This window comes from Erinaceus europaeus, chromosome 5 (genome assembly GCF_950295315.1).
Source record: "Erinaceus europaeus chromosome 5, mEriEur2.1, whole genome shotgun sequence".
In the NCBI taxonomy this organism is placed as follows: Eukaryota; Metazoa; Chordata; class Mammalia; order Eulipotyphla; family Erinaceidae; genus Erinaceus; species Erinaceus europaeus.
The window spans coordinates 38,423,417-38,448,382 of NC_080166.1; the positions used below are offsets into that span (position 1 = coordinate 38,423,417).

Sequence of the window (24,966 nt, forward strand, 5' to 3'; positions counted from 1 at the left end):
AATAATATTAACAACAACAACGATAGACAACAAGGGCAACAAAAGGGAAAAAAATGGCCTCCAGGAGTAGTGGATTCGTAGTGCAGGCATCGAGCCCCAGCAATAACCCTGGAGGCAAAAAAAAAAGTTATTATTATCATTACTATTATTATTGGCACCCAGGTTATTGCTGAGGCTCAGTACCTGCAAGATGAACCCATTGTTCGCAGCAGCTGAGAGAGAGAGAGAGAGAGATATGCAGAACTACTCCATCATTATTGGCACCCCCTTACATATAGGCTCTTGCTGTATGCTTCACATTGGTTTGGTCTCCCCCCCAACCCCCGCCTCTGAGAGATTTGGTTTGGCCCTTGCTAGTTTCGTGCCTCTTTTTCTCCCCGCCCCCTATGCTATGTAGTTCCGGAGTTCTTGGCGTGGCTGAGAAGGATGCAGGACAGATCTGTGTGGTGATTAGTTTGGGTTAGTTTATGAATAATTGTTCGTGAATAAAGAAATACAGCTTCACTGCCCAGCCGTGTGTCCTCAAGTCTCTGTCTACCATCGTGAAGCTAGCCCGGCCTGCTGGAGCCCTGAACTTTAACGACAAATGGATGTCGTTCTGCGCTGCGGAGAAGAGAGAGAGGAGGTCCGGAGCGAAGAGGGAACACAAATATTTATTTGCGCTGGCACCTCAGAGTTGGGTGCGAGAGAAGCAGGTTGGGCCACATGGAGGTAGTGAAAATGGCCGCCTCACGCAGTAACCTTTCCTGCATCTGAACACCGAAGTGAAGCTCCGGCAAGAGAGAGAGGTGCGGAAGAAGAAGGGCTTTTATAGGAGCGGCTTTCCGTGAGAATGGGAAGGGGGGAGGAGTAACCAAAGCACACCAAATATCGTGGGGAAATAGCCAATGCCCTGAGGGCACAACATGGCGGAACAGGCACTCCAAAAATGTCCCAACTCTTGCGGGAACTAGCAGTAGCCTGAGGGGACAACATGGCAGAGGTGACTGCATCTGCAGAATTTGCCAGCAGGCTCTGGGATTGAACCTGGGTCCTCATGCATGGTAATGAACATGTACTCTTGAAAGTGTGCATCACCACCTGGCCCCGTGTTTAATTTTGTTGAAAAAGTAAATCATGTACCTAGTTCTTTTTTTATATTTATTTATTTATTCCATTTTGTTGCCCTTGTTGTTGTTAATTGTTGTATTTATTATTGTTGTTGTTGCTGGATAGGACAGAGAGAAATGGTGAGAGGAGGGGAAGACAGAGAGGGGGAAAGAAAGATAGACACCTGCAGACCTGCTTCACCACTTGTGAAGCGACTCCTCTACAGGTAGGGAGCCAGGAGCTCAAACTGGGATCCTTACGCCATTCCTTGTGCTTTCCTCCACCTGTGCTTAACCCGCTATGCTAACGCATGACTCACCATGTACATAGTTCTAATATCAGAAAGTAGAAGAGTGTATTCTGTACACCAGGGGAGGAAAATATTTATTTATTTATTTATTTATTTTTAGTGATTTCTAAAATTATAAGATGACAGGGGTTTAATTCCACACCATTCCCAATATCAGAGTCTGTGTCTCCATCTCTATCCAGAGGGGGTAGGGGTGAGAAGGGGGGCTCTTTGAAGGTCACAGATATAGATTATATCTGTTATATACTATTGACATTATTTTGCCCATTTTTCTATAGTCCTACCTTCACCTACTTCTGAGTGTCCTTTCTTTGTCCTCTTCTCTCTCAGATACCTAACTTCTTCTGATATTTTCCTGATTTACTTCCCTTTCAGTGATAGTATAAAAACAAAGATTCCTAGTGACAAACAGTTTGGGTCCTGGAGCAACTAGGGTCCAGAACCCTCTGACCATCTTCCCCTACCTTTTGAGGGAAACATTTTTTTTCTGAGGAGGATAATTTGGATATTTATAATACCATGTGTGTGTGAATCATAAAAAATTGCCAACTTAAAAATTAGTACTTCATGTTGCTACAAAAAAAAGCCACAGTTGGAATAACCAGACCAAATGATTTCCCTGGTCATATATGGCTCACAGGCAAGTTATGTTCTTCATTTGCAGCAAATTAATCTTCAGTGACTCCTGTGCCTCAAATTACCAAGTTGCCCTCTCTACAAACAACCATGATTATTCATTTCTTGAACAGTCTTCCAGAAGTGTACCATGCCTATTGAACAAGTGCCACTATGCATATTAGAAAGACATTTAAAAATATTTTCCAATGGTTTGGGAAGTGACTCAGTGAAAAATGTTTTCAAAGACCTGGGATGTGACTCACGTCACAGGCTTTGTATGCATGAGGCCCTAGGTTCAATCTTTTGTACCACATAAAATGGTAGAGTAATGATCTCTCTCTCAAAAAAAAAAAAATCAGAGCTGGGGAGATAGCATAATGGTTATGCAAAAAAGGTCTCCATGTCTGACACACCAGATTCAATACCCTGCACTTATAAATAAACCAGAGCTGAGTAGTCCTCTGGAAAAAAAAAATCATAATGGGTAGGTGGTTCAGTGCGTAGAGCAATTACCTTGTATGCTTGAGGTTCCTGGTTTGATCCATGACACTATATATACCAGAGTATTGCTCTGGTCTTGGTGTCTCTCTCTCCCTCTCAGAAAATAGATAAATTAAACAAGACTGGCTTAAAAAAGAATTTTTTTAAAAAAATTATCAGAGGAAATGAGGGCTTTCAGTTCATTACTTAGGTGAGATCTTTCATTTCAGGTGGTTCACTTCCTAACAAAATCCCAAAACCTAGATATAGGCCAGGTCCTGTGAGATAGAGCATATGTTCACATGTATCCATAAATTAGGGCACAATATATACCTGAAAGCAAAAGTACACAATAGTATGCAGTGAGTCAAGTATAAAGTTCATAATGAAATACTATCTACTTAGGCTTAGATACCCTCCTCACCTACTTCTTATTACAGTTCTCTCACACCCTCCAAAGCTATCCTTATCACGGCAAGGAATGCAAAAGCTGAATAAGGACAAGAGACTGGCATACTTTAAGGATGACTCTTTAGTCACTATCAGGCCACCCCATCAGCTGGGGCCGTATTTGGGGAGTCCTGAGATTCCTAAACAGACATGATGAGCCTAGACCTCAGATAAATCCCTCTCTCCATTGTTACCAGTCATCTCTATCAGGAACAACAAAATAGACCCTTTGTGGGCCCCCATAGGACCTTGCCCTCAACTTGGATCAACAATAGTAGAGAATGTTCCATCCTGCGAAGGAAGGATGGACAACATACTCTATGGTACACCTGAGGAAGATGGGTTGATATTGGGACAGCTTGGAATGTTCCTCCTCATGACTAAAGAATGTGAGCTCAGATCTATAAGGATGCAGAGGTCACATAGGCTCCTAAGTTGAATATGGCCCCAGACCAAATCAAATTGATGGGGGTTACAGTCAACAATATTTATACCCCTTTCCCATATTAGGGAGCTACTCTCTTCCCTGATCCAGCTTTCTGGTCCTTTTTCCAGCCATGACATCATCTCCCCAGACAATAACTTGGATCCATCTGCATATCAGATTTCAGGCTGAGGGGGCAAAAAAAACTAGTAAAACCACAGGCCCTTTTGAATATAACTAAAATATGCCTACTAGCTACCTACAAAATGGAGGGACCCCCCCCCCAACTCTTCATCTGCCCTATTCCAGCCTTTAGGTTCATGATTGGTCAACAATTTGTTTGGCTTTGTATGTTAACTTCTTTTCAGCTGCCAGGTTCCAGACTCTACCATGATGCCAACCAGACTTCCCTGGACAGACAACCCCACCAATGTGTTCTTGAGCTCTGCTTCCCCAAAGCCCTTCCCCACTAGGGAAAGAGAAAGGAAGGCTGGGAGTATGGATTGACCTGTCAACGCCCATGTTCAGCGGGGAAGCAATTACAGAAGCCAGACCTTCCTCCTTCTGCACCCCACAATTACCTTGGTTCCATACTCCCAGAGGGTTAAAGAACAGGAAAGCTATCAGGGGATGGGATGGGATATGGAGTTCTGGTGGTGGGAATTGTGTGGAGTTGTACCCCTTTTATCCTATGATTTTGTCAATGTTTCCTTTTTATAATTAAAAATATTATCAGAGGAAATGGGGGCTTTCAATTCAGGTCTACAACAAGATGGAGCTAATTTGAGGGTACAAGTGTTTTGCAGATGCCTATCTTGGTGAGATGATAATTGTACCCATGTGCAATCAAGTGTACTGTAAACCATTAAACCTCATAACAAAAAAAAAAAAAAGAAGAAAAACATTGCATTTAATTTACTGAGGGAGAGCTACTGATAGAAAGATATGAAAAGAAAGGCCAGAGTTTATGGTTATGCTAAAGATTGAACATCAGACTTTGGGATCTTAGTCATAAAAGTTTTTGCATAACCGTTATGGTCTCTCTCTAATCCCCAACATCCTTTTTCTGTAGATGAACCTCGACCAGTGTCACTGATAACTGGATTACTTAACTGTAACCACAAGGACCTTTGTGTTTTTATTTTTATTTTTTTAGTCCTTTAATTTATGACAATGCAACAAAAGAAAGGAAGACTGTACAAAACAAAGCCTAAATTAAAATAAAGTTGGGGACAGCTACTGGCAATCATCCATAAAATGTCATTCCAATAACAAATAAAAGTCAGTGTGACTATTAACTAGGGAAATGTTTATATTCCTCAGGCACATGAAGTTTATGCTTGCAATAACATACAATGTTAAGAGTATAGTTTTTTATCTGTATACGTGTGTGAACGCAACTCACCACACCCAAATGGGATCTTCCACCATTCCTCATTGCCTCCCCATCCTGTGCCTTCCATTTTTCCTGTAAATTTCACCTTTTAAATTAGTATTTTATTTCTTTATTTTAATAAGAGACAAAGAAAAAAACGCAGAGAAAAAGAGAGGGAGAGGGAGAAACAGAGATGTGAGAGCACTGCTCATCTCTGGTTTATGGTGACTTCAGTGGTTGAACCTGGAACCTTGGAGCCTCAGACATGAATGTCTTTCTCATAGCCATTATGTTGTCTCCCTTGTTCCTCCATGTTATTTTTTATCTAATGCTCCATGCCTCCAAGCTATAATAGAGCTTTCTTATAAAAATGAATGGAGTCAAATACTAACTGGTAATCTACCTTAAATATATAACTAGTAGTGAGCTCTCCACTTCAGTAAAGTAATGTGCTAGGGTTCTGATAATGGGTATGTAGTTTTGATGGCATTTTATGAAACGAGTGACAGTAACATGGAAGCTGGGACATACCTCAAGTACAGCTGACCCAATGGCACAGGCCAGGGGGTTCCCTCCAAAGGTATTGAAGTGAAGCAGGCGTTTAGCCAGAGACTTGGCAATCTCTAGAGGGAGACAAAAAAAGGTGGATTAAGAATATCACATTTCTTTTTATTTGTTTACTCCTTAAATCACTTCATTAGAGGTATTGAGAGACAAGACTGTCATTGTCACATGTGTACAACTTTTTCTCTCCCCATGAAGTGTAAGTACACTACAACCTTCACCAACTTGTCATCTTCCTTCACCATAGGACTTGGGCCCTTAATTCCCTGTTAGCCCCCTTGTTCCTCCCCTGTTCAGAGTCCTTGGATCTGCTGCAACAGACCAATTTAATCTTTTTTTTTTTTTTGCCTCCAGGGTTATTGCTGGGGCTATGAATCCATTGCTCCTGGAGGCTATTTTTTCCCCTTTTGTTGCCCTTGTTGTTTATCATTGTTGTTGTTATTATTGTTGTTATTGCTGCCATTGTTGTTGGATAGGACAGAGAGAAATCGAGAGAGGAGGGTAAGACAGAGAGGAGGAGAGAAAGATAGACACCTGCAGATCTGTGACTCCCCTGCAGGTGGGGAGCTGGGGTCTCAAAACAGGATCCTTACATTGGTCCTTGTGCTTGGCACTACATGTGTTTAACCCGCTGCACTACCGCTCTGCCCTCCAACAGACTGTATTTAATTAAAGTTCTACCTTGTCTTTCCCCTCTCTTTCTTTCTTTCTTTCTTTCTTTCTTTCTTTCTTTCTTTCTTTCTTTTCTTTCTTTCTTTCTTTTCTTTCTTTATTATTTTAGTTTCTTTAGGGTGTAGGCGGTGGTGCATCCAGTAAAGCACACATGCTACTGTGCATTTAAGATCAGGGTTCAAGTCTCTGGTTTCCACCTGCAGAGGGGACGCTTTATGAGTGAAGCAGTGCTACATTTGTCTTTTTCTCTTCCTATTCGTTATGTCTTGATTAGAAGGAAAGAAAAAAAAAAGGCAAGGGAAGGCCACCTGTAGTGGTGGAGTTGTTATGTAAGAACTGAGCCTCAATGAGCTCCATCATTTTTTCCCCACCAATGTTATCTCTGGGGCTCCGTGCTTACATGAGGCCACCATTCCTGGTGACATTTTTCTTTCCTTTTTGATAAAGAGTGAGAAATAGAGATAGAGAGCAGGAGAAAGAAAGAGAGGGAGAGACAGAAAGCTGGGTATTGGCAGTACCACTCCACCAGTCGTGAAGCTTCTCTCCTGCAGGTAGGGATTGGGGGACTTGCCTCTGGGTCCTCTCACATGGTAATATGTGTGTTCTAACAAGTGCACCACCACCAGCCCCTTTTGTTTAAGCCTGTCCTATGAGCAACTTTGTGGTAGAGTGTTACTCAGTGGTAGAGTAAAGGACTTGCATGTGTGACATTACAGGTTTGATCCCCAGCATCACATACACTTGGGGTTGCTTTTCTCTTCCCCTCCTTTCATAAAATAAATGAGTAAATAAAAGTAAAAATCAATAAAAAAGTCACATTGCTATCTACAGCCTCTTACCACATTAGATCAAAGGTAGGTTCTTGAATAAAATAATTTCTTTTAACACTATTGTTATAAAGTTGATGAAGGAAAAAAAAATCCCTGGCAGGGACCACTGTCTGAGTGAAATCTGCTATCTTCTCATGTCTGTATAGGTCTCTGCAGGTACTGTGGTTTCCACACACCAGAGGCATGTACGTTAGGTTCACTGAAGTGGGCACGTTGTCCCCTCTCCAGGATAGAGTGTGACTGTAGGTGTTAGTACCAGTGAAGGAAGAACATCTTGTCCACAGTTGGTTCCTGACTGTGCCCTGAGTTTCAGGGAGAGCCCCAGGCCACTTACAACACTGAACTGGAATAAGTGAGTGGAAAAACAAGTGGGTAGATGAGTACACATTACTGTTTAATATTAGAAGTGTTTGAGACTTTACTTAGAAGTTTGGTGAGTTTTTTCTGTGTGTGATCAGGCCTATGCTTTTGAAACTTAACTTTTATATCAGTTAGCCTGTGGTGATAACTAGTCTTGTTATCTGTTATTTTGCTTAAAGTACAGCTTCTAAGAACTTTTCAGGATACTAAACGCAGACTTAATATTATTATTTGCTTTCATATTATAGAAGGCTTCAGAAGCTTGATAAAATCGTCACTGTGCATGTGAATTGAAATGTACCTTAAAAAGGGGCTGAGCAGTAGTGTACCTGGTACAGCACATACATTACAGTACACAAGGACCCAGGTTCAAGCCCCAGGTTTCCACTTGTAGAGGAGAAGCTTCATGAGCAGTGAAGCAGGGCTATAGTTTTCTCTCTCTCTCTCTCTCTCTCTCTGTCTCTCCATCTTCCCCTTCCCTCTCAATTTATCTGTATCCAAAATAAATAAATTAAATATTATATATATATGTATATATAAACTTGATCTATTCGAATGTACATGGAACTTTCACCAACTAAATCTTATTTTCTGTACTCCACTCAGCATATCTTTTGGTCTATATCTATATATATATTGGGTTGCTGGAAAAGTCATGATGTGCTTTTTCTGTTTTACCATGTAAAATGCATCATTACTTTTCCAAAAATTCAATATTTTATTATGTAGTATATATAGCATATGCTATAGTATATAGTATATACTATACATTACATATGCTACAAAGTAAAACGTGCTGTGCTATATATACTATCTTAGTATATATGCTTAATATATAAACAGAAATATCATAGGTACATATGATATTTATATGTAAAAACATCTCACATAGAGGATTTAGTAACATAGTTTCCTGACTGCTTCTTGGTATTTATCCATTATACTTCACCTTCCATAACTAAATTTTCCTTCTGTAATATGCTTACTATTGGTGGGAAAAATTAAGCAGTTTCAAGATCTGTAATAATGGGTGGTTCATAGAATTATTGTCCAAAAAACCTCACTGTACTAAGAAATTCATTTACTTTTAAGGTTCATTTCATGAAATGTTCTAGATAAGTGAGACTTCTTTGTATATCATTGTTGATTAGACATCCACAGAGAAAAAGATCACTGAGTCTATAGCTTGTTACCCTAGCAAGACCAAGAAAGTTTTATCAAGATTAGAAGTCTTGGGGCTGGGTGGTGGCAGACCTGGTTGAGCATACTTGTTACAATGTACAAGTATCCAGGTTTGAGCCTCTGGTCCCCACCTGCAGGAGGAAAGTTTTGTCAGTGGTGAAGCAGTAAGGCAAGTGTCTTCCTGTATTTATTGCTCTTTACCTCCCCATTCCCTCTCGATTTCTGATAGTATCTATCCAATAAATAAATAAAGACAATAAAAATTTAAAAAAAGGAAAAATCAACTTGTACTTAAAAAAAAAAAGATTAGGGGAGCCAAGATGGCGACTTGCAAGCAGCGGCTGGCATGAGCTCCAATAAGCAGCCGCTTATGACTGGGGATTCTCTGGATAGGATTCCAGATGCTATCATGATGCCAAACAGACTTCCATGGACAGACAACCCCACCAATGTGTCCTGGAGCTCTGCTTCCCCAGAGCCCTTCCCCACTAGGGAAAGAGAGAGACAGGCTGGGAGTATGGATTGACCTGTCAACACCCATGTTCAGCAGGGAAGCAATTACAGAAGCCAGTCCTTCCTCCTTCTGCACCCTACAATGACCCTGGGTCCATACTCCCAGAGGGTTAAAGAATAGGAAAGCTTTAATAGGAGTGTACATAAACACCATTCCCACACCAAAAGACTATGTCCCATCCCATCTATCCATCCCCTCACACTCCACCCCCCGCTGGCCCAGGAAACCGCATGTCTACCCCCCCTTCACCACAGGGTTTTTACTTTCAATTTAGTCAGATCCTGCTTTTACTTTCCCTTTCTGATATTCTTTCTCAGCTTCTGTTGATGAGTGGGATCATCCCATACTCATCTTTATCTTTCTGACTTAGCTCACTTAACATAATTCCTTCTAGCTTTGTCCAAGATGGGTCAGAGAAGGTGGGTTCATTGTTCTTAATAGCTGTATAGTATTCCATTGTGTATATATACCACAGCTATCTCAGCCACTCATTTGTTGTTGGGCACCTGGGTTGCTTCTAGGTTTTAGCTATTATGAATTGAGCTGCTATGAACATAGGAGTACACACCTCTTTTTGGTTGGGTGTTATGGAGTCCTTGGGGTATCTACCCAGGAAAGGAATTACTGGATCATAAATCACTAGTTAATTAATATGAGAGGGGGAAAAATTGATTGTATGTCTCAAAGTTTTTAAAACACAGACTGAGTCTTTTTAAATATATAGGCTGTGTCTTTCATATGCGGACTCTCTCAAAAGCCTAGACCAAGTAGATCAGAAGTAACCGGTGGCACAGCTACATACAAGATACTGGGTATTATACAGCAAACCCTAACAAAAGGACTTTTCAAAGGTAACCCAATTACCAAATAGTGTGATGATAACAATAACTATCCATTGTCTTTTTGAACCCTAAGACAGCAGGAACCTCACGTTTCCACTATAGAGCCTATATTTCCCCCAGTCCTGGAACCTTAGGATAGGGCCCCCTTTCCCGCATGCCTCTCCCAATTCATATCAAATAATATTGCATCTGCTGATCGCAACATAATCAACTCAACGACTGCCACCTCAACATGCCTCAGCTCAGACTGTGTCTAGAGACTTCAGGTGTGGAACGACAATTTTTCAGCTTCATTACTTGGGTGAGACCTTTCCTTTCATAGCATTCTCTAATTCCATCACAGGTGGATCACTTTCTAACAAAGTCCCAAAACCTAGATATAGACCAGGTTCTGTGAGAGAGAGCATATGTTCACATGTATTCATAAAAAAAAATCCATAGTGCAAAATATATACCTGAAAGCAGAAGTACACTAGAATTTGCAGTAAGTACCCCTCCCCCCCAACACTTCCTCTCTGCTATTCCTACCTTTGGGCCCATGATTGCTCAACAACTTGTTTGGCTTTGTATGTTAACTCTCTTTTCAGCCACCAGGTTCCAGATGCCATCAGGATGCCGGCCAGGCTTCCCTGGACTGAAGACCCCACCAATGTGTCCTGGAGCTCTGCTTCCCCAGAGACCCACCCTACTAGGGAAAGAGAGAGGCAGACTAGGAGTATGGACTGACCAGTTAATGTCCATGTTCAGTGGGTAAGCAATTACAGAAGCCAGACCTTCCACCTTCTGAAACCTACAATGACCCTGGTCTATACTCCCAGAGGGATAGAGAATGGGAAAGCTATTGGGGAGGGGATGGGATATGGAGATTGGGTGGTGGGAATTGTGTGGAGTTGTACCACTCCTATCCTATGGTTTTGTTAATGTCTCCTTTCTTAAATAAAATTTTTTTAAAAAAAGAATAGGAAAGCTATTAGAGGAGGGTATGGGATACAGTGTTCTGGTGGTGGGAATTTTGTGGAGTTGTACCCCTCTTATCCTATGGTTTATTCAATGTTTTCATTTTTATAATTGAAAAATTAAATAAAAAAAAGATTAGGAATCCTGCCAGGATGTTTCACAGTGAGCAGAGAAGCAAACTTGCATGGATGAAGCCCTGAGTCTGATGCTCTGGCACTCCACCTCTCTCTCTCTCTCTCTCCCTCTTTCATAAATAAATCCTAAAAAAGAATATGATTCTGTTGGACATTTTATTATTGGATTCAGACTGGTTAACAATCTCCTGCTGGTTTTGTTTTGTGGCATATTTTCCTTTACCTTGTCAGTAGAGTTGGACATGCACTTTGCTGTGGGAATGGGTGAATGATTCTTCCTGATAGCATAAGAAAGAGGGCTGAATTTCTTCTGTCTGTTCTATAATCTGACAAACAGAATATTTCTCTCTTTCACTGTTTGGGAAATGTGTTGTCTAGTTTCCATCATAGTTTCTAATCCACACAAGTCTGAACACATGGTTCTTCACTGATGCAAGGAATGCAGAAGTAAACACAAACTTCCTAGGTCCTACCTGAAGTTGTTACAACTGCTGCCATGGGAAAGCCATTCCCAATCCCTTTAGCCATGGTGACAATGTCTGGCAGGACGTCATGGGTCTGGAAGCCCCAGAAGTGAGAGCCCAATCTTCCAAATCCTGTCTGCACCTGTTGGAAACAAATTCTAGACCAATGGAAACCTTTTAGGAAAGGCTATGTCTTCTGAATTTCTGATCTTTCCCTTTCTTCCTCCTTAGTATCATTGCAACTCCCCCATACAATGTCTGGAAGTTTAACTAGAGCTCTGTCCCTACTAATTGCATGGCCATTACAGGTCATTTAAGTATCTGGGACTTCAATTCATTTATCCTCAAAATTGGAATGATAACATTGGTACATGCCTTATAGAATTATTATAAAAATTAACCAAAGTAAAGCATTATGAACAATGCTTGGCATATAGTAAATGCTCAGAAAGTTCTAATCATTAAAAAATTATTACCACCAGGGTTATCACTAGGGCTTGGTGCCTACTTGATGAATCCACCACTACTGGCAGTAATTTTTTCTTTTTTTTTTTTGTTTGATTAGACAGAGAGAAAATGAGGGAGAAGGTGCAGATAGAGAAGAAGACAGGAAGACACTTGCAACATTACTTTACTGCTTGTTAAGCTTCCTTCTGTAGGTGGGCACTAGGAACTTGAACCTGGGTCCTTGTGCATGGTAATGTATGTATTCAGTCAGGTGCACCACCACCAGTTCTAAGTATTCTTGTCTTCAGTTAGTCATTAGGACAGTCCTACTGAAGGTCACTTGGTATTAGACAGTTTCCAATTATATCATTAGTATTTTCTTTATTTGATAAGACAGAAATTGAGAAAGGATGGTGAAATAGAGAGGGGTAGAAACAGAGAGACACCTGCAGTATTTGCTTCACCACTTGTGAAGCTTCTTCTCTGCAGGTGAGGTATAGAGGCTTGAAACTTGAGAACAGTAATGTGTGCACTTAACCAGGTGTGTCACCATCCAGCTCCCTTCCAATTATATTATTATTAATAATAATTTTTGGCACAGCGGGGCTTTCACAAATGCATGATTTCATTATTCTAGGTTAATTTTCACATAAATAGATAAATAGATGATAGATAGATAGATAGATAGACAGACAGACAGACAGATAGATTGACTGACCAGAGCACTACCCAGGTCTGGGTAGTGCGAAGGATTAAATCTGGGACCATTCAGTCCTTAGGCATGAAAAGTCTTGTGAAATCTCCTTGACTCTTCAGTAAGAAGGCTAAAACCACATATTTGGAGACATTCCAAATATATGTATTCTTTGAATTTAGTCTATTTTCCATTCTAATAAGTCTAGTGGTGGAGCCATGTGTTGATTTCAAGGGTTGAATTTATCCTTTTTACTTATGTTTCTAATTATAAACCAACTAAAGGTGCCTCCTCCTCTATCATCATCATTGTCATCATCTTCAATTTCAGATAGAGACAGAGAGGGAGATAGAGAGGGAGAAAGAGAGGGAGACAGAGAGGGAGAAAGAGAGGGAAACAGAGAGGGAGAAAGAGGGAGAGAGAGAGAGAGGGAGAGAGAGAGAGAGAGAGAGAGAGAGAGATCAAAACACAGAAGCTTCCTTCAATGTGGTGGCGGTAGGGTTTGAATCTGGGCTGTGCACATTGCAAAGCAGAATACTATCCAAGTGAACTATTTTTCTGGCACTGTTGCTATTTTATTTAAAAACAATAGATTGGATTTCTTCATTAGGATATTAATTGGTTCACATTTCCTAAATTTATATGGGGCAGATTAGGGAGGGGAAGGTGGGCACAGTAGGCTGGGATGGCTTAAAAGTTGTTGTGTATGTTCCTGGAGGGACCCAGTCCACTTGGAGAAACAACTTAGTTGCACATGAAGAAAATGTGAAAATATTCTGCTGAAGGGCAGCCCAAGGTCATATATGAACAAGTTTTAGTTGGGGAAAACTGTTCAGGAAAAGATAGTGAGACTGATACAGAGCCCAGGGGATTCTGACCACTTGTGACTAGAATCTGGGTGGATCACCCAGCAGCGAGCAGGGAACAATTTTATAGTAATGGTGGTCAATTTTTGGTCTCAGGGTCTCTTTGCTGGTTTCAACTCTTCTCTTCCCCTTCCTTCTCTTTCCTTCCATTCCCTTCACTTCCCATGCCTTCCCTTTCCCTTTTTCCTGTTCCTTTAATTTTTTTAACTTTATGTGATAGGAGAGAGAGAGAAGTGAAACTGCAACACAGTTTCACTACTCGTGAAAGCTTCTTTCCTGCAGGTGGGAACCTGGGGCTTGAACACAGATTTTTGCTCAGTGAAAAGTGCGCTCAACCAGGTGTACCACAGCCCAGCTCCTGTAAATACTTCCTTCCATACACTCTAATATAAGTAGGTTGATCATTTTAATTTATTTTTAATAGATAAATAAATAAATAAATTCTACCAGAACCCTGTTCAGCTCTAGTTTATGATAGTGGTGGTGGGGGGAGTGTATCTGGGACTTTGGAGTCTTAGACATGAAAGCCTTTTTGTATTTTTTTTTTTTGCCTCCAGGGTTATTGCTGGGGCTCGGTGTCTGCACCATGAATCCACTGCTCCTGAGGCTATTTTTTCCCTTTTGTTGCCCTTTTTTTAAAAAAAAATTGTTGTTGTGGTTATTATTGTTGTTATTGATGTCATTATTGGATAGGACAGAGAGAAATTGAGAGAGGAGGGGAAGACAGAGAGGGGGAAAGAAAGATAAAAACCTGTAGACCTGCTTCACTGCTCATGAAGCAACCCCCCTGCAGGTGGGGAACTGGGGGCTCAAACTGGCATCCTTACACACGTCCTTGCGCTTTGCACTATGTGTGCTTAACCTGCTCAGCCACCGCTCAACACCCTGAAAGCCTTTTTGTATAAGCAATATACTGCCTTCCCTGGCACAGACAGCCAATATATTTTTAGTTTTTTTTATGGTTTCCTTCTTTGCCTCAAAAAGTGACATTTATTCAAAGAAAAAAAAAAGAAAGAAAATGACAGGATGTCCATCACTTGGCTCCCTTCCCTCCCAGCTTCCTGCTCCTTCTGAGCCCCTCAAGGTTTGGACCCTGGCTGGACCTAGGTAGCAGAACAGCTCCTTTCAGATGAGGTCAGCAACATTGAGAGGCATCTCCTCAGTGGTGTGTTGTAGAAGGTCTCAGTGTCTCGGAGAGTCCTCTTGTCTTCTGTCACCATATTGATAGTAACTCCATTACGGCCAAAGTGTCCACTGTGACCGATTCTAGGAATGTAGTTTTCCCTGTTGGTGGGAAGATCATAGTTGATGACTAAAGAAACCTGCTGCACATCAATGCCTCTGGCCAATAAGTCAGTGGTGATCAGTACTTGGCTAGAGCCAGAGAAGAGCTCCCTCATGATCACATCTCTTTCCTTTTGGACCATGTCCCCATGCATGGCAGAGACAGTGAAGTCTTGGGCATGCATCCTCTTAATTAGCCAATCAACCTTCCTTCAGGTATTGATAAAGATGATGGCCTGTGTGATGGTCAAGGTTTCACAGAGTGTGTCAAGCTTCCACTCCTCTCATTCCACATTGATGTAGAATTGGTGGATACCCTCCAGAGTCAGCTCTCCTTTCTTGACAAGAATCTGAATGGGGCAGAATTGTTGGATACCCTCCAGACTCAGCTCTCCTTTCTTGACAAGAATCTGAATGGGATCCCTCATGAACTTCTCGGTCATTTCAAGCACATCAGAAGGCATGGTAGATGACAGAAAAACCACCTGGGTATTGCTAGTGAGCTTTTGGAATATGTCATAAATCTGGTCCTTGAATCCTCGGTTTAACAATTCATCAGCTTCATCCAACACGAACATCTTGATGTATTTGGGAGACAGGTACCTACAGTTAAGCATATAAAATATACAGCCAGGCATACTGAAGATGATGTGGGGAGCTTCCATCTGCAGCTTCTGCACTTCTGCACGGACATTAATACCACCAATGCAGGCACGGCAGGAAGCACCCATGTAATCTCCTAATGCCATGACCACCTTCTGTATCTGTTGAGCCAATTCTCTTGTGGGTGCTAGCACCAAGGCCTGAGTGACCTTTAAATCCAATTCTATCTGCTGCAAAATTGATATGGCAAAAGCAGCTGTTTTCCCAGTCCCAGACTGGGCTTGAGTGATCACATCATAACCTTGATGACACCTTCGGGCTCCATCCCACTGGGGCCATTGTCTCTGGATTGGGATTACTGACTCATAGACATGTTCTTTAGAAACTCTATTTTTCAAATTTTTATTAATTATTTAGTAATGGTTTACAAAATTATGAGATAATAGGGCATAATTCCCACAAGGTTCCCACCACCAGAATTCTCATCCTCCTCTAGTGGGAACTGCAATATTTCTTCCAAGGTCACAGATATGAGTTGACTTCATATTTATATCATACCATATCATATCACATCACATCATATCATATCATATCATATCATATTATATCATATCATATATCATATATATCATATCTATGTCTCTATATTTTTGTAAACTCTTTTTTCTATGGTTCTACTTTTTTTTTCTATGGTTCTACCTTCACTGAATAAGTCACACTTATTGTCAACCCTGATTTTTTCTCTTTTTCCCTCTTCTTTTTCAGATTAATTGAACAGTACCTGACTTCCTTTGGGGTTTTCCAGATTTATTTCCCTTTCAATGATGGTATATATTCTTCACAACAAACATTTCAGGCAATTACAGAAGCCAGAACTCTCACCTTTTGCACTCCCCAAAAAATGCTGTTGCATACCCACAGAGTGGTTCTGAACTCCAACTCCAAGACCCAGACAGAGAGAAGAGGAAAAAAGGAAGGACATTTGGAAGGACTTAACAGGTGTAGGTGTGACTTAGAAAGGAAGAGAAGGTAGGAGCATAGAAAAAAGTACAAATAAGCATAAATATAAATAGTTATAGATATTATACTCAACACTTAACTGTGACTGTGGGAGAATCACTGCAGTTTTTTAATGGAGAGATTGGGGAAACAGAACTCTGGTGGTGGGGATGGGATGGTATTATGTGCCCATTTTCTCATAACTTTGTACATAAATACTAAATAACTCATAAAAATTAAATTAAAATATATAAAAGAAGTGAGAATCTTGAAACAATGGGTTCAGACAAGGTGAGACAGCATAGGTGTGACGACAACAGTCCAGGATGTGTGCTCAGCAGCATACATCACTTATAAAACAGTGACTTCAAGCTGGGCAGCAAAATGGAAATGTACTTCATCCAATGCATCTCTGTGCCTCTAGAAAGAACTCCATGATCTACTCCTGGAGGGAGGAGAGGATAGGTGACGATGACAAGAGAACTATGGACCAGATTCTATTAGAGTTTTATTGCTTTCAAAGAGGTCCACTTGGGTTGGGGTGTGGTTCAGTAGTGTAGTGCATACTTTGCCTATTTGAGGCTCTGGGCTTTATCCTGGCCACCACAGCAACTGACCAAACAAAAATAAACCCCACAAAAAAGAAAAACACAATAAAACAAACCCAAAGCAGTACTTGCTGTGCTTATCCTAACAATGTGGACTTAACTCAAATTATTTTATAATTTTTTTGAAACCAATTTTATTCAATTTTTTAATATTTATTTTCCCTTTTGTTGCCCTTAGAGTTTTTATTGTTGCTGTTGTTATTGAGGCTATCGTTGTTGGATAGGACAGAAAGAAATGGAGAGAGGAGTGGAAGACAGAGGGGGAGAGAAAGACAGACACCTGCAGACCTGCTTCACCGCCTGTGAAGTAACTCCCCTTGCAGGTAGGGAGCCAGGGGCTTGAACTGGGATCCTTAGGCTGGTCCTTGAGCTTTGCACCACATGCACTTAACTGCTGCGCTACTGCCTGACTCCCGAAACTAATTTTTGAATATCTATAATGGTAGCCATCTTCTCGTGTAGGTTTTGGATTAAAAATACCTGTATATCTATTTCCATACAGGTTTTGGTACTATGAAAAGAAGAATACTATTAGGCTAGTTAGTACTATTTTGGCAAAAATTAGGATTTGTTAAAGAATTTAACAGGTGTGTTGAGTGATGGCAGCAATATCAAATTATCTATTTATCAAATTATCTATATTACCTATTATCAAATCATGTTACCCACTTCAATTTGAATATTTGGATTCTAAGTTACTTATTAAAAAGGATCAACTAATCTACTATCGAACCAACCAGTGAGCTAGCAAAACTGTATTACCTAATATCCATTCCCTTGGGATTTCTCACAGTTATTTTTCTGCTTGGATATAGGAGGAGAGGGGAGTAAAATGGTCTCTCCCTGTGTCTTTCCTGCTCTTACTTTGCAACACCCATTGTCCCACACTCACTTCATCTGCGATGCATACACCTCCTCGATCTCGCACCAGCTTGAAGACCTCCTTTAGAAACCCCTTTGGGTACTGAACAGCTCCATTCACCCCCTGAAAAACACCAAACCAGGAAGACCTCTAACAATGTCAAGGCCATTTGAAAGCATGAAAACAAAGTGATAAATTACTCTCACTGACAATACTATGTTAATAAGTTAGTACAGTTGATAAAGGAGGCTTGGTAAGATAATAAAAGTAGGCTTTCCCTGATAGTGTGGGTATTACATAACTTAACAATTGTGGTGGGTTAGTTTTCTCCAGAAATTTTGGAATCACTAGCTTCACCTATATATCTGCTCAGCCTGGGACTTTAAGGGCTGGGTTTTTAGTCAGTTAAGAAGAGCAGGAGTCCCTCTTTCCAAAGGAACCAACATATTGAGCTGCATTTGAAGAGGGACACAACGCAGATCACTCAGACAATTGGAGTTCCCTAGAATGTAAATGTAAAACACTCTGCTGATATAAAATTCAATTCCATTAATGTCTTAAATAAATATACCCACTTGAATAGGCTCTACGAAAAATCCAGCAATGGATTTGGCCACTGTAGTATTCAGAGTGTCTTTAAACTGCTCAATATACTGATCTTTAGCTTGGCAGCAGTCTGCAACAGACAAAACAGCACAAAGAGACGTGAGAATGGCATCCAGAAGAATGATATAAAAAAAACAAAACAAACAAAAAATACTGGGAGCAGATACTGAGATTGAGCTATTTGACATTCCTCAGAATGCAGTAAACTAGGGCATGAGAGCACAGATTTCTGAAGGGAGAACATTCTGTCAGAAAGACTTGTACTTTCGTTGGAGTAGCAAGACTTTATTTATCATAAAGGCATAAACAAACCACTTCAGTTGTTTCTATGCAGAGAACACATGCCCTAAAGTATCATTCAATTTGGAATAGTTAACTGTTTTACCTAAGAATATCTGTTCTTTTTTTTTTGAACTTTTTTTATTTGTTTATTTTATTTTTACTTTTTTTTAAAAATAATTTATTTCTTTATTGGGGAATTAATGCTTTACATTCAACAGTAAATACAATAGTTTGAACATGCATAACATTCCCCAGATTCCCATTTAACAATACAACCCCCACTATTTCATTCATCATTTTTCTTTTTTTTTTTTTTTTTTTTTAGATAAGAAGAACCAACCTGTCTGTGAAAAGTAACCAGGCTAATTAATCGGTGAGTGTCCTGTTGTCAGATGTATAATCTTTATCAGAAACTGATAACAAACCAAAAGATACTTATCAAAAGAAAATAAAAAAGAGCAGTGCTCTATTTCAATAAAGGGATGATGTCTTTGTGATAAATTCCAAAGGGACTTTGATATGATTCTCCTGTCTGCTTGGCCTGAACTTTTTTTTCTTCTTTTTGTACCAGTTCTTTTTTTTATTTTTTATTTTTTATTTAAGAAAGGATTAATTAACAAAACCATAGGGTAGGAGGGGTACAACTCCACACAATTCCCAATACCCAATCTCCATATCCCACCCCCTCCCCCGATAGCTTTCCCATTCTCTATCCCTCTGGGAGCATGGACCCAGGGTCATTGAGGGTTGCAGAAGGTAGAAGGTCTGGCTTCTGTAATTGCTTCCTCGCTGAACATGGGCGTTGACTGGTCGGTCCATACTCCCAGTCTGCCTCTCTCTTTCCCTAGTAGGGTGTGTCTCTGGGGAAGCTGAGCTCCAGGACATATTGGTGGTGTCTTCAATCCAAGGAAGTCTGGCCGGCATCCTGATGACACCTGGAACCTGGTGACTGAAAAGAGAGTTAACATACAAAGCCAAACAAATTGTTGAGCAATCATGGACCCAAAGCTTGAAAAAGTGGAGAGGAAGTATTAGGGAGGTACTCACTGCTAACTCTAGTATACTTCTGCTTTCTTACTTTGGTGCCATACTCCAAACTCAGTCAATTTCTGCTTTGCGTTTCTACTTCTTCTTTTTTTTTTTTTTACATGCATAACATCCCCCAGATTCCCATTTAGCAATACAACCCCCACTATTTCATTCATCATTTTTCATGGACCTGTATTCTCCCCACCCACCCACCCACCCACCCCAGAGTCTTTTACTTTGGTGTAATACTCCAATTCCATTTCAGGTTCGACTTGTGTTTTATTTTCTGGTCTTGTTTTTCAACTTCGGCCTGAGAGTGAGATCATCCCATATTCATCCTTCTGTTTCTGACTTATTTCACTCAACATGATTTTTTCAAGGTCCATCCAAGATCGGCTGAAAACGGTGAAGTCACCATTTTTTACAGCTGAGTAGTATTCCATTGTGTATATATACCACAACTTGCTCAGCCACTCATCTGTTGTTGGACACCTGGGTTGCTTCCAGGTTTTGGCTATTAAAAATTGTGCCGCCAAGAACATATGTGTACACAGATCTTTTTGGATGGATGTGTTGGGTTCCTTAGGATATATCCCCAGGAGAGGAATTGCAGGGTCATAGGGTAGGTCCATTTCTAGCCTTCTGAGAGTTCTCCACAGAGGTTGGACCAATTTACATTCCCACCAGCAGTGCAGGAGGGTTCCTTTGACCCCACACCCTCTCCAGCATTTGCTGCTGTTACCTTTTCTGATGTATGACACTCTCACAGGAGTGAAGTGATATCTCATTGTTGTCTTTATTTGCATTTCTCTGACAATCAGAGACTTGGAGCATTTTTTCATGTGTTTCTCGGCCTTTTGGATCTCTTCTGTGGTGAATATTCTGTCCAAGTCCTCCCCCCATTTTTGGATGGGGTTATTTGTTGTCTTGTTGTTGAGTCTGGCAAGCTCTTTATATATATTGGTTATTAAACTCTTATCTGATGTATGGCATGTAAAGATCTTCTCCCATTCTGTGAGGGGTCTCTTGGTTTGGGTAGTGGTTTCTTTTGCTGTGAAGAAGCTTTTTAATTTGATGTAGTCCCATAGGTTTATACTTGCCTTAGTCTTCCTTGTAATTGGATTTGTTTCATTGAAAATGTCTTTACAATTTATGCGGAAAAAAGTTCTGCCAATATTTTCCTCTAAGTATCTGATAGTTTCTGGTCTAACATCCAAGTCCTTGATCCACTTGGAATTTACTTTTGTATTTGGTGAAATACAGTGGTTCAGTTTCATTCTTCTGCATGTTTCAACCCATTGTTTCCAACACCATTTGTTGAAGAGACTCTGCTTTCCCCATGTAATAGTCTGGGCCCCTTTGTCAAAGATTAGATGTCCATACGTCTGGGGCCTCATTTCTGGGCTCTCAATTCTATTCCACTGGTCAGTGTGTCTGTTCATGTTCCAGTACCAAGCAGTTTTGATGACAATGGCCCTATAATACAGTTTGAGATCTGGGAGTGTGATGCCTCCAGTTCTGTTCTTTTTTCTCAAGATTGTTTTGGCAATTCTAGGTCTTTTCTGATAAACATTTGTAGCATTTGTTCTATTCTCCTAAAAAATGTGCTTGGGATCTTGATGGGGATAGCATTAAATTTGTAGATGGCTCTGGGTAATATATTCATTTTGATGATGTTAATTATTCCAACCCATGAACATGGAATATCTTTCCACTTCTTTGTGTCTTTTTCAATTTCTTTGAGTAGTGACTCATAATTTTCAGTATACAAGTCTTTCACTTCTTTGGTTAGGTTTACTCCTAGATATTTTATTGTTTTTGTTGCTATAGAAAAAGGAACTGATTTCTGGATTTCAATTTCTTCTAACTTAGTGTTTGCATAGAGGAATGCCACTGACTTTTGAATTTTAATTTTATAGCCTGACACATTACTGTATTGCCTGATGATTTCCAAAAGCTTCTTGCTGGATTCCTTAGTTTTTTCCATGTATACTATCATGTCATCTGCAAATAAGGAGAGTCTGATTTCTTCTCTTCCAATCTGTATGCCTTTAATTCCTTGCTCCTGCCTGATTGCTATGGCAAGAACTTCCAACACTATGTTGAATAGTAATGGTGATAGTGGGCAGCCCTGTCTAGTACCTGATCTGAGGGGAAATGCTTCCAGTTTTTCACCATTGAGTATGATGTTGGCTGTAGGTTTGCTATATATAGACTCCACTATCTTCAGGAATTTTCCATCTATTCCCATTTTTTGTAGTGTTTTGATCATAAAGGGATGTTGTATTTTGTCAAAGGCTTTCTCTGCATCTATTGATATGACCATGTGGTTTTGGTCTTGCTTTTGTTGATGTGGTGGATCACATTGATTGATTTACGTATATTAACCAACCTTGCATGCCTGGGATAAACCCCACTTGGTCATGATGAACAATCTTTTTGATATACTGCTGTATCCGGTTGGCTAGAATTTTGTTCAATATTTTCACATCTATGTTCATCAGAGATATTGGTCTGTAGTTTTCTTTTTTGGTTGTGTCCCTGTCTGCTTTTGGTATCAGGGTGATATTGGCTTCATAGAAGCTGGCAGGGAGTATTCCAGTGTCTTCAATCTTCTGGAAGACTTTTAAAAGTAGAGGTATTAGTTCTTCTTTGAAAGTTTTGTAGAATTCATTTGTAAAACCATCTGGTCCAGGACTTTTATTTTTGGGAAAATTTTTGATAACTGTTTCAATTTCATTAGCTGTGATGGGCCTGTTCATGTTATCCACTTCCTCTTTACTTAGTTTTGGAAGTTGGTAGGTATCTAGGTATCTAGGAAATTGTCCATTTCTTCCAGGTTCTCTAGCTTGGTGGCATATAGTTGTTCATATAAGCCTCGCATGATATGTTGAATTACTGCAGTGTCTGTTGTGATATCTCCTCTTTCATTTACTATCTGATTTATTTGGGTCTTCTCCCTTTTTTGTTTTGTGAGTCTGGCTAAAGGTTTGTTGATTTTGTTTACTCTTTCGAAGAACCAACATTTACTTTCATTGATCTTTTGTATGGTTTTCTTATTCTCAATGTTATTTATTTCTGCCCTAACTTTAGTGATTTCTGTCCTTCTGGTTGCTTTAGGATTCCTTTGTTGTTCTTCTTCTAGATCTTTAAGATGTGCAATCAGGCTGTTTATGTGTGCTTTTTCTTGTTTCCTAATGTGTGCTTGTATAGCTATGAACTTCCCTCTTAGGACTGCTTTAGCTGTGTCCCAAATATTTTGATAGCTTGTGTCTTCATTTTCATTGAACTCTCAAAACATTTTGATTTCTTCCTTGATTTCCTCTTTGACCCAGAAGTTGTTAAGAAGTGTACTGTTGAGCTTCCACATTTTGGGACTGTTACTAATCTTTTGTTGATTGTTAAGTGTTAGTTTAATTCCACTGTGGTCTGAGAAGATGCTTGGGATGATTTCAGTGCTCTTGAATTGGCTGATGCTATCTTTGTGGCCTAATATATGGTCTATCCTTGAGAATGATCCATGTGGATTTGAATAAAATGTGTATTCCAGTTTCTTGGGATGAATGACTCTGAAAATGTCCAATAGTTCTAGTTTATCTATCTCTTCATTTAGCTCCCTTATGTCTTTACTGATTTTCTTCCTGGATGATCTGTCAAGTTGAGATAGTGGGGTGTTGAAGTCCCCTACTATGATTGTGTTACTGTTAATATATTGCTGTAGCTCTTTCAGTAGAAGTTTGATGTATTTAGATGGCTTCTCATTGGGTGCATAGATATTAATAATTGTTAAGTCCTCTTGATTGACTGATCCTCTGAGCATTAAGTAGTGTCCATTCCTATCTTTTTTAATCTTATCTATTTTAAAGTCTATCATGTCAGATATGAGAATAGCTGTTCCTGCCCTTTTTTGTGGGCCATTGGCTTGTATGATAGTTTTCCATCCTTTCACTTTAAGTCTGTGTTTGTCTTGTTGAGTTAGGTGAGTTTCCTGTAGACAACATATTGTTGGGTTGTGTTTTCTGATCCATCTTCCTACTCTGTGTCTTTTAATAGGTGAATTCAGGCCATTGACATTTATTGATATCAAAGATTGAAGTTATTTTAACACCATTCTTGAAGAGTTTTAGAGTGTTTTGATATATGTCCTATTTGTGGTGGTCTGGTTGTTTATAGGAGACCTTTCAGAACTTCTTTCAGGGCAGGCTTGGTGATGGTTGCTTCCTTCAACTGTTGCTTGTCTGAGAAGGTTTTGATGCTTCCATCTAGTCTGAATGACAGTCTAGCAGGATATAGTATTCTTGGCTGAAAGCCTTTCTCATTGAGCACTTGATAGATATCTTGCCATTCTCTTCTGGCTTGTAGTGTTTGTATGGAGAAGTCTGCTGCAAATCTTATGGGTTTTCCTTTGTAGGTGACTCTTTGTTTTTCTCTTGCAGCCTTGAGGATCCTTTCTTTATCCTTATTCCTTTCCAATCTAAGTATGACATGTCTTGGTGTCTTTAGGTCTGGGTTAATTCTGTTTGGGACCCTCTGGGCTTCTTGAATCTTTATCTCTTTGGTGTTGTCTAGACTAGAGAAATTTTCAGCTATTATGGCCTGGAGAATGCTTTCTTCCTCCCCTTCTCTTTCTTCCTCTGGTAATCCAATAATGCGTATATTGTTTCTTTTGAAGTCATCCCATAGGACTCTGTTGTTGTTTTCAGCATCTCTTAATCTCTTTTTGAGATCTCTTACTTCTTTTTTAGTTGTCTCTAATTCATCCTCAATCTTGCTAATTCTGTTTTCAGCCTCATAGATTCTATTCTCTCTGCCCTCTACTGCTTTCTGGAGTTCATCTATTTTGTTGCCCTGCTCTGATACTGTTTTAGCTTGTTCAGCTAGTTGCCTTCTTAGCTAAGTGATTTCAGCTTTCAGCTCTCTAATAACCATGAGATAATTAGAATTTTCTTCCATTTTCTCATTTGTTGTTCCTGCATTTCTGATTACAATTTTTTCAAATTCTTTACTCACTCCTATTATTATTTCCTTAGCTAATGTTTGGATGTTGAACTCGTTGTTTTGTGCTTCACCCTCTGGAGGACTTTTAGCTGGACCCTTGTCCTGGTTCGAGTCTCCAATATTTTTTCTTGTTGTTTTAACCATTTTATATATGTTAACAGTTTTTTCAATCCCTGAGTTGGAGCTCAGTGGTGTAAAAGCCTCTTTTTTTTTTCTTCCCTGTAGGCTATGGGTGCCTGAGGGCTTTTAAACTATCAATAGGCTTCTTAGCTTAATCACTGACTCCTGACCAAGAGATAAAGCAGGGTGTGGCAGAGATAATCTAGTGGTTATGCAAAGAGACTTTCACAGCCCCTCAGCTATGCCACCGAGGTATAGGTCTTCTCCTGAGTTTCCCGGTTAGATCTCTGTCCCCTGGTGTCC

General features: G+C 40.0%; 1 protein-coding gene and 1 pseudogene across 1 annotated transcript in view; both read right to left on the minus strand.

Moving 5' to 3' along the window:
* LOC103120485 (alanine--glyoxylate aminotransferase 2, mitochondrial) overlaps positions 1-18,438 on the minus strand; it is a 39,093-nt gene extending 20,655 nt beyond the window's left edge. Inside the window, exons 1-4 of the mRNA XM_060191216.1 lie at positions 18,204-18,438; positions 17,659-17,751; positions 11,275-11,407; positions 5,278-5,369 (exon numbers count right to left, since the gene is read on the minus strand). Of these exons, the coding sequence (XP_060047199.1) occupies positions 5,278-5,369; positions 11,275-11,407; positions 17,659-17,751; positions 18,204-18,422 (537 nt within the window). The 5' untranslated portion in view covers positions 18,423-18,438. The remainder of the gene's footprint in view (positions 1-5,277; positions 5,370-11,274; positions 11,408-17,658; positions 17,752-18,203) is intronic.
* LOC103120481 (eukaryotic initiation factor 4A-I-like) lies at positions 14,321-15,532 on the minus strand (annotated as a pseudogene).
* Positions 18,439-24,966: the final 6,528 nt, after the last annotated feature.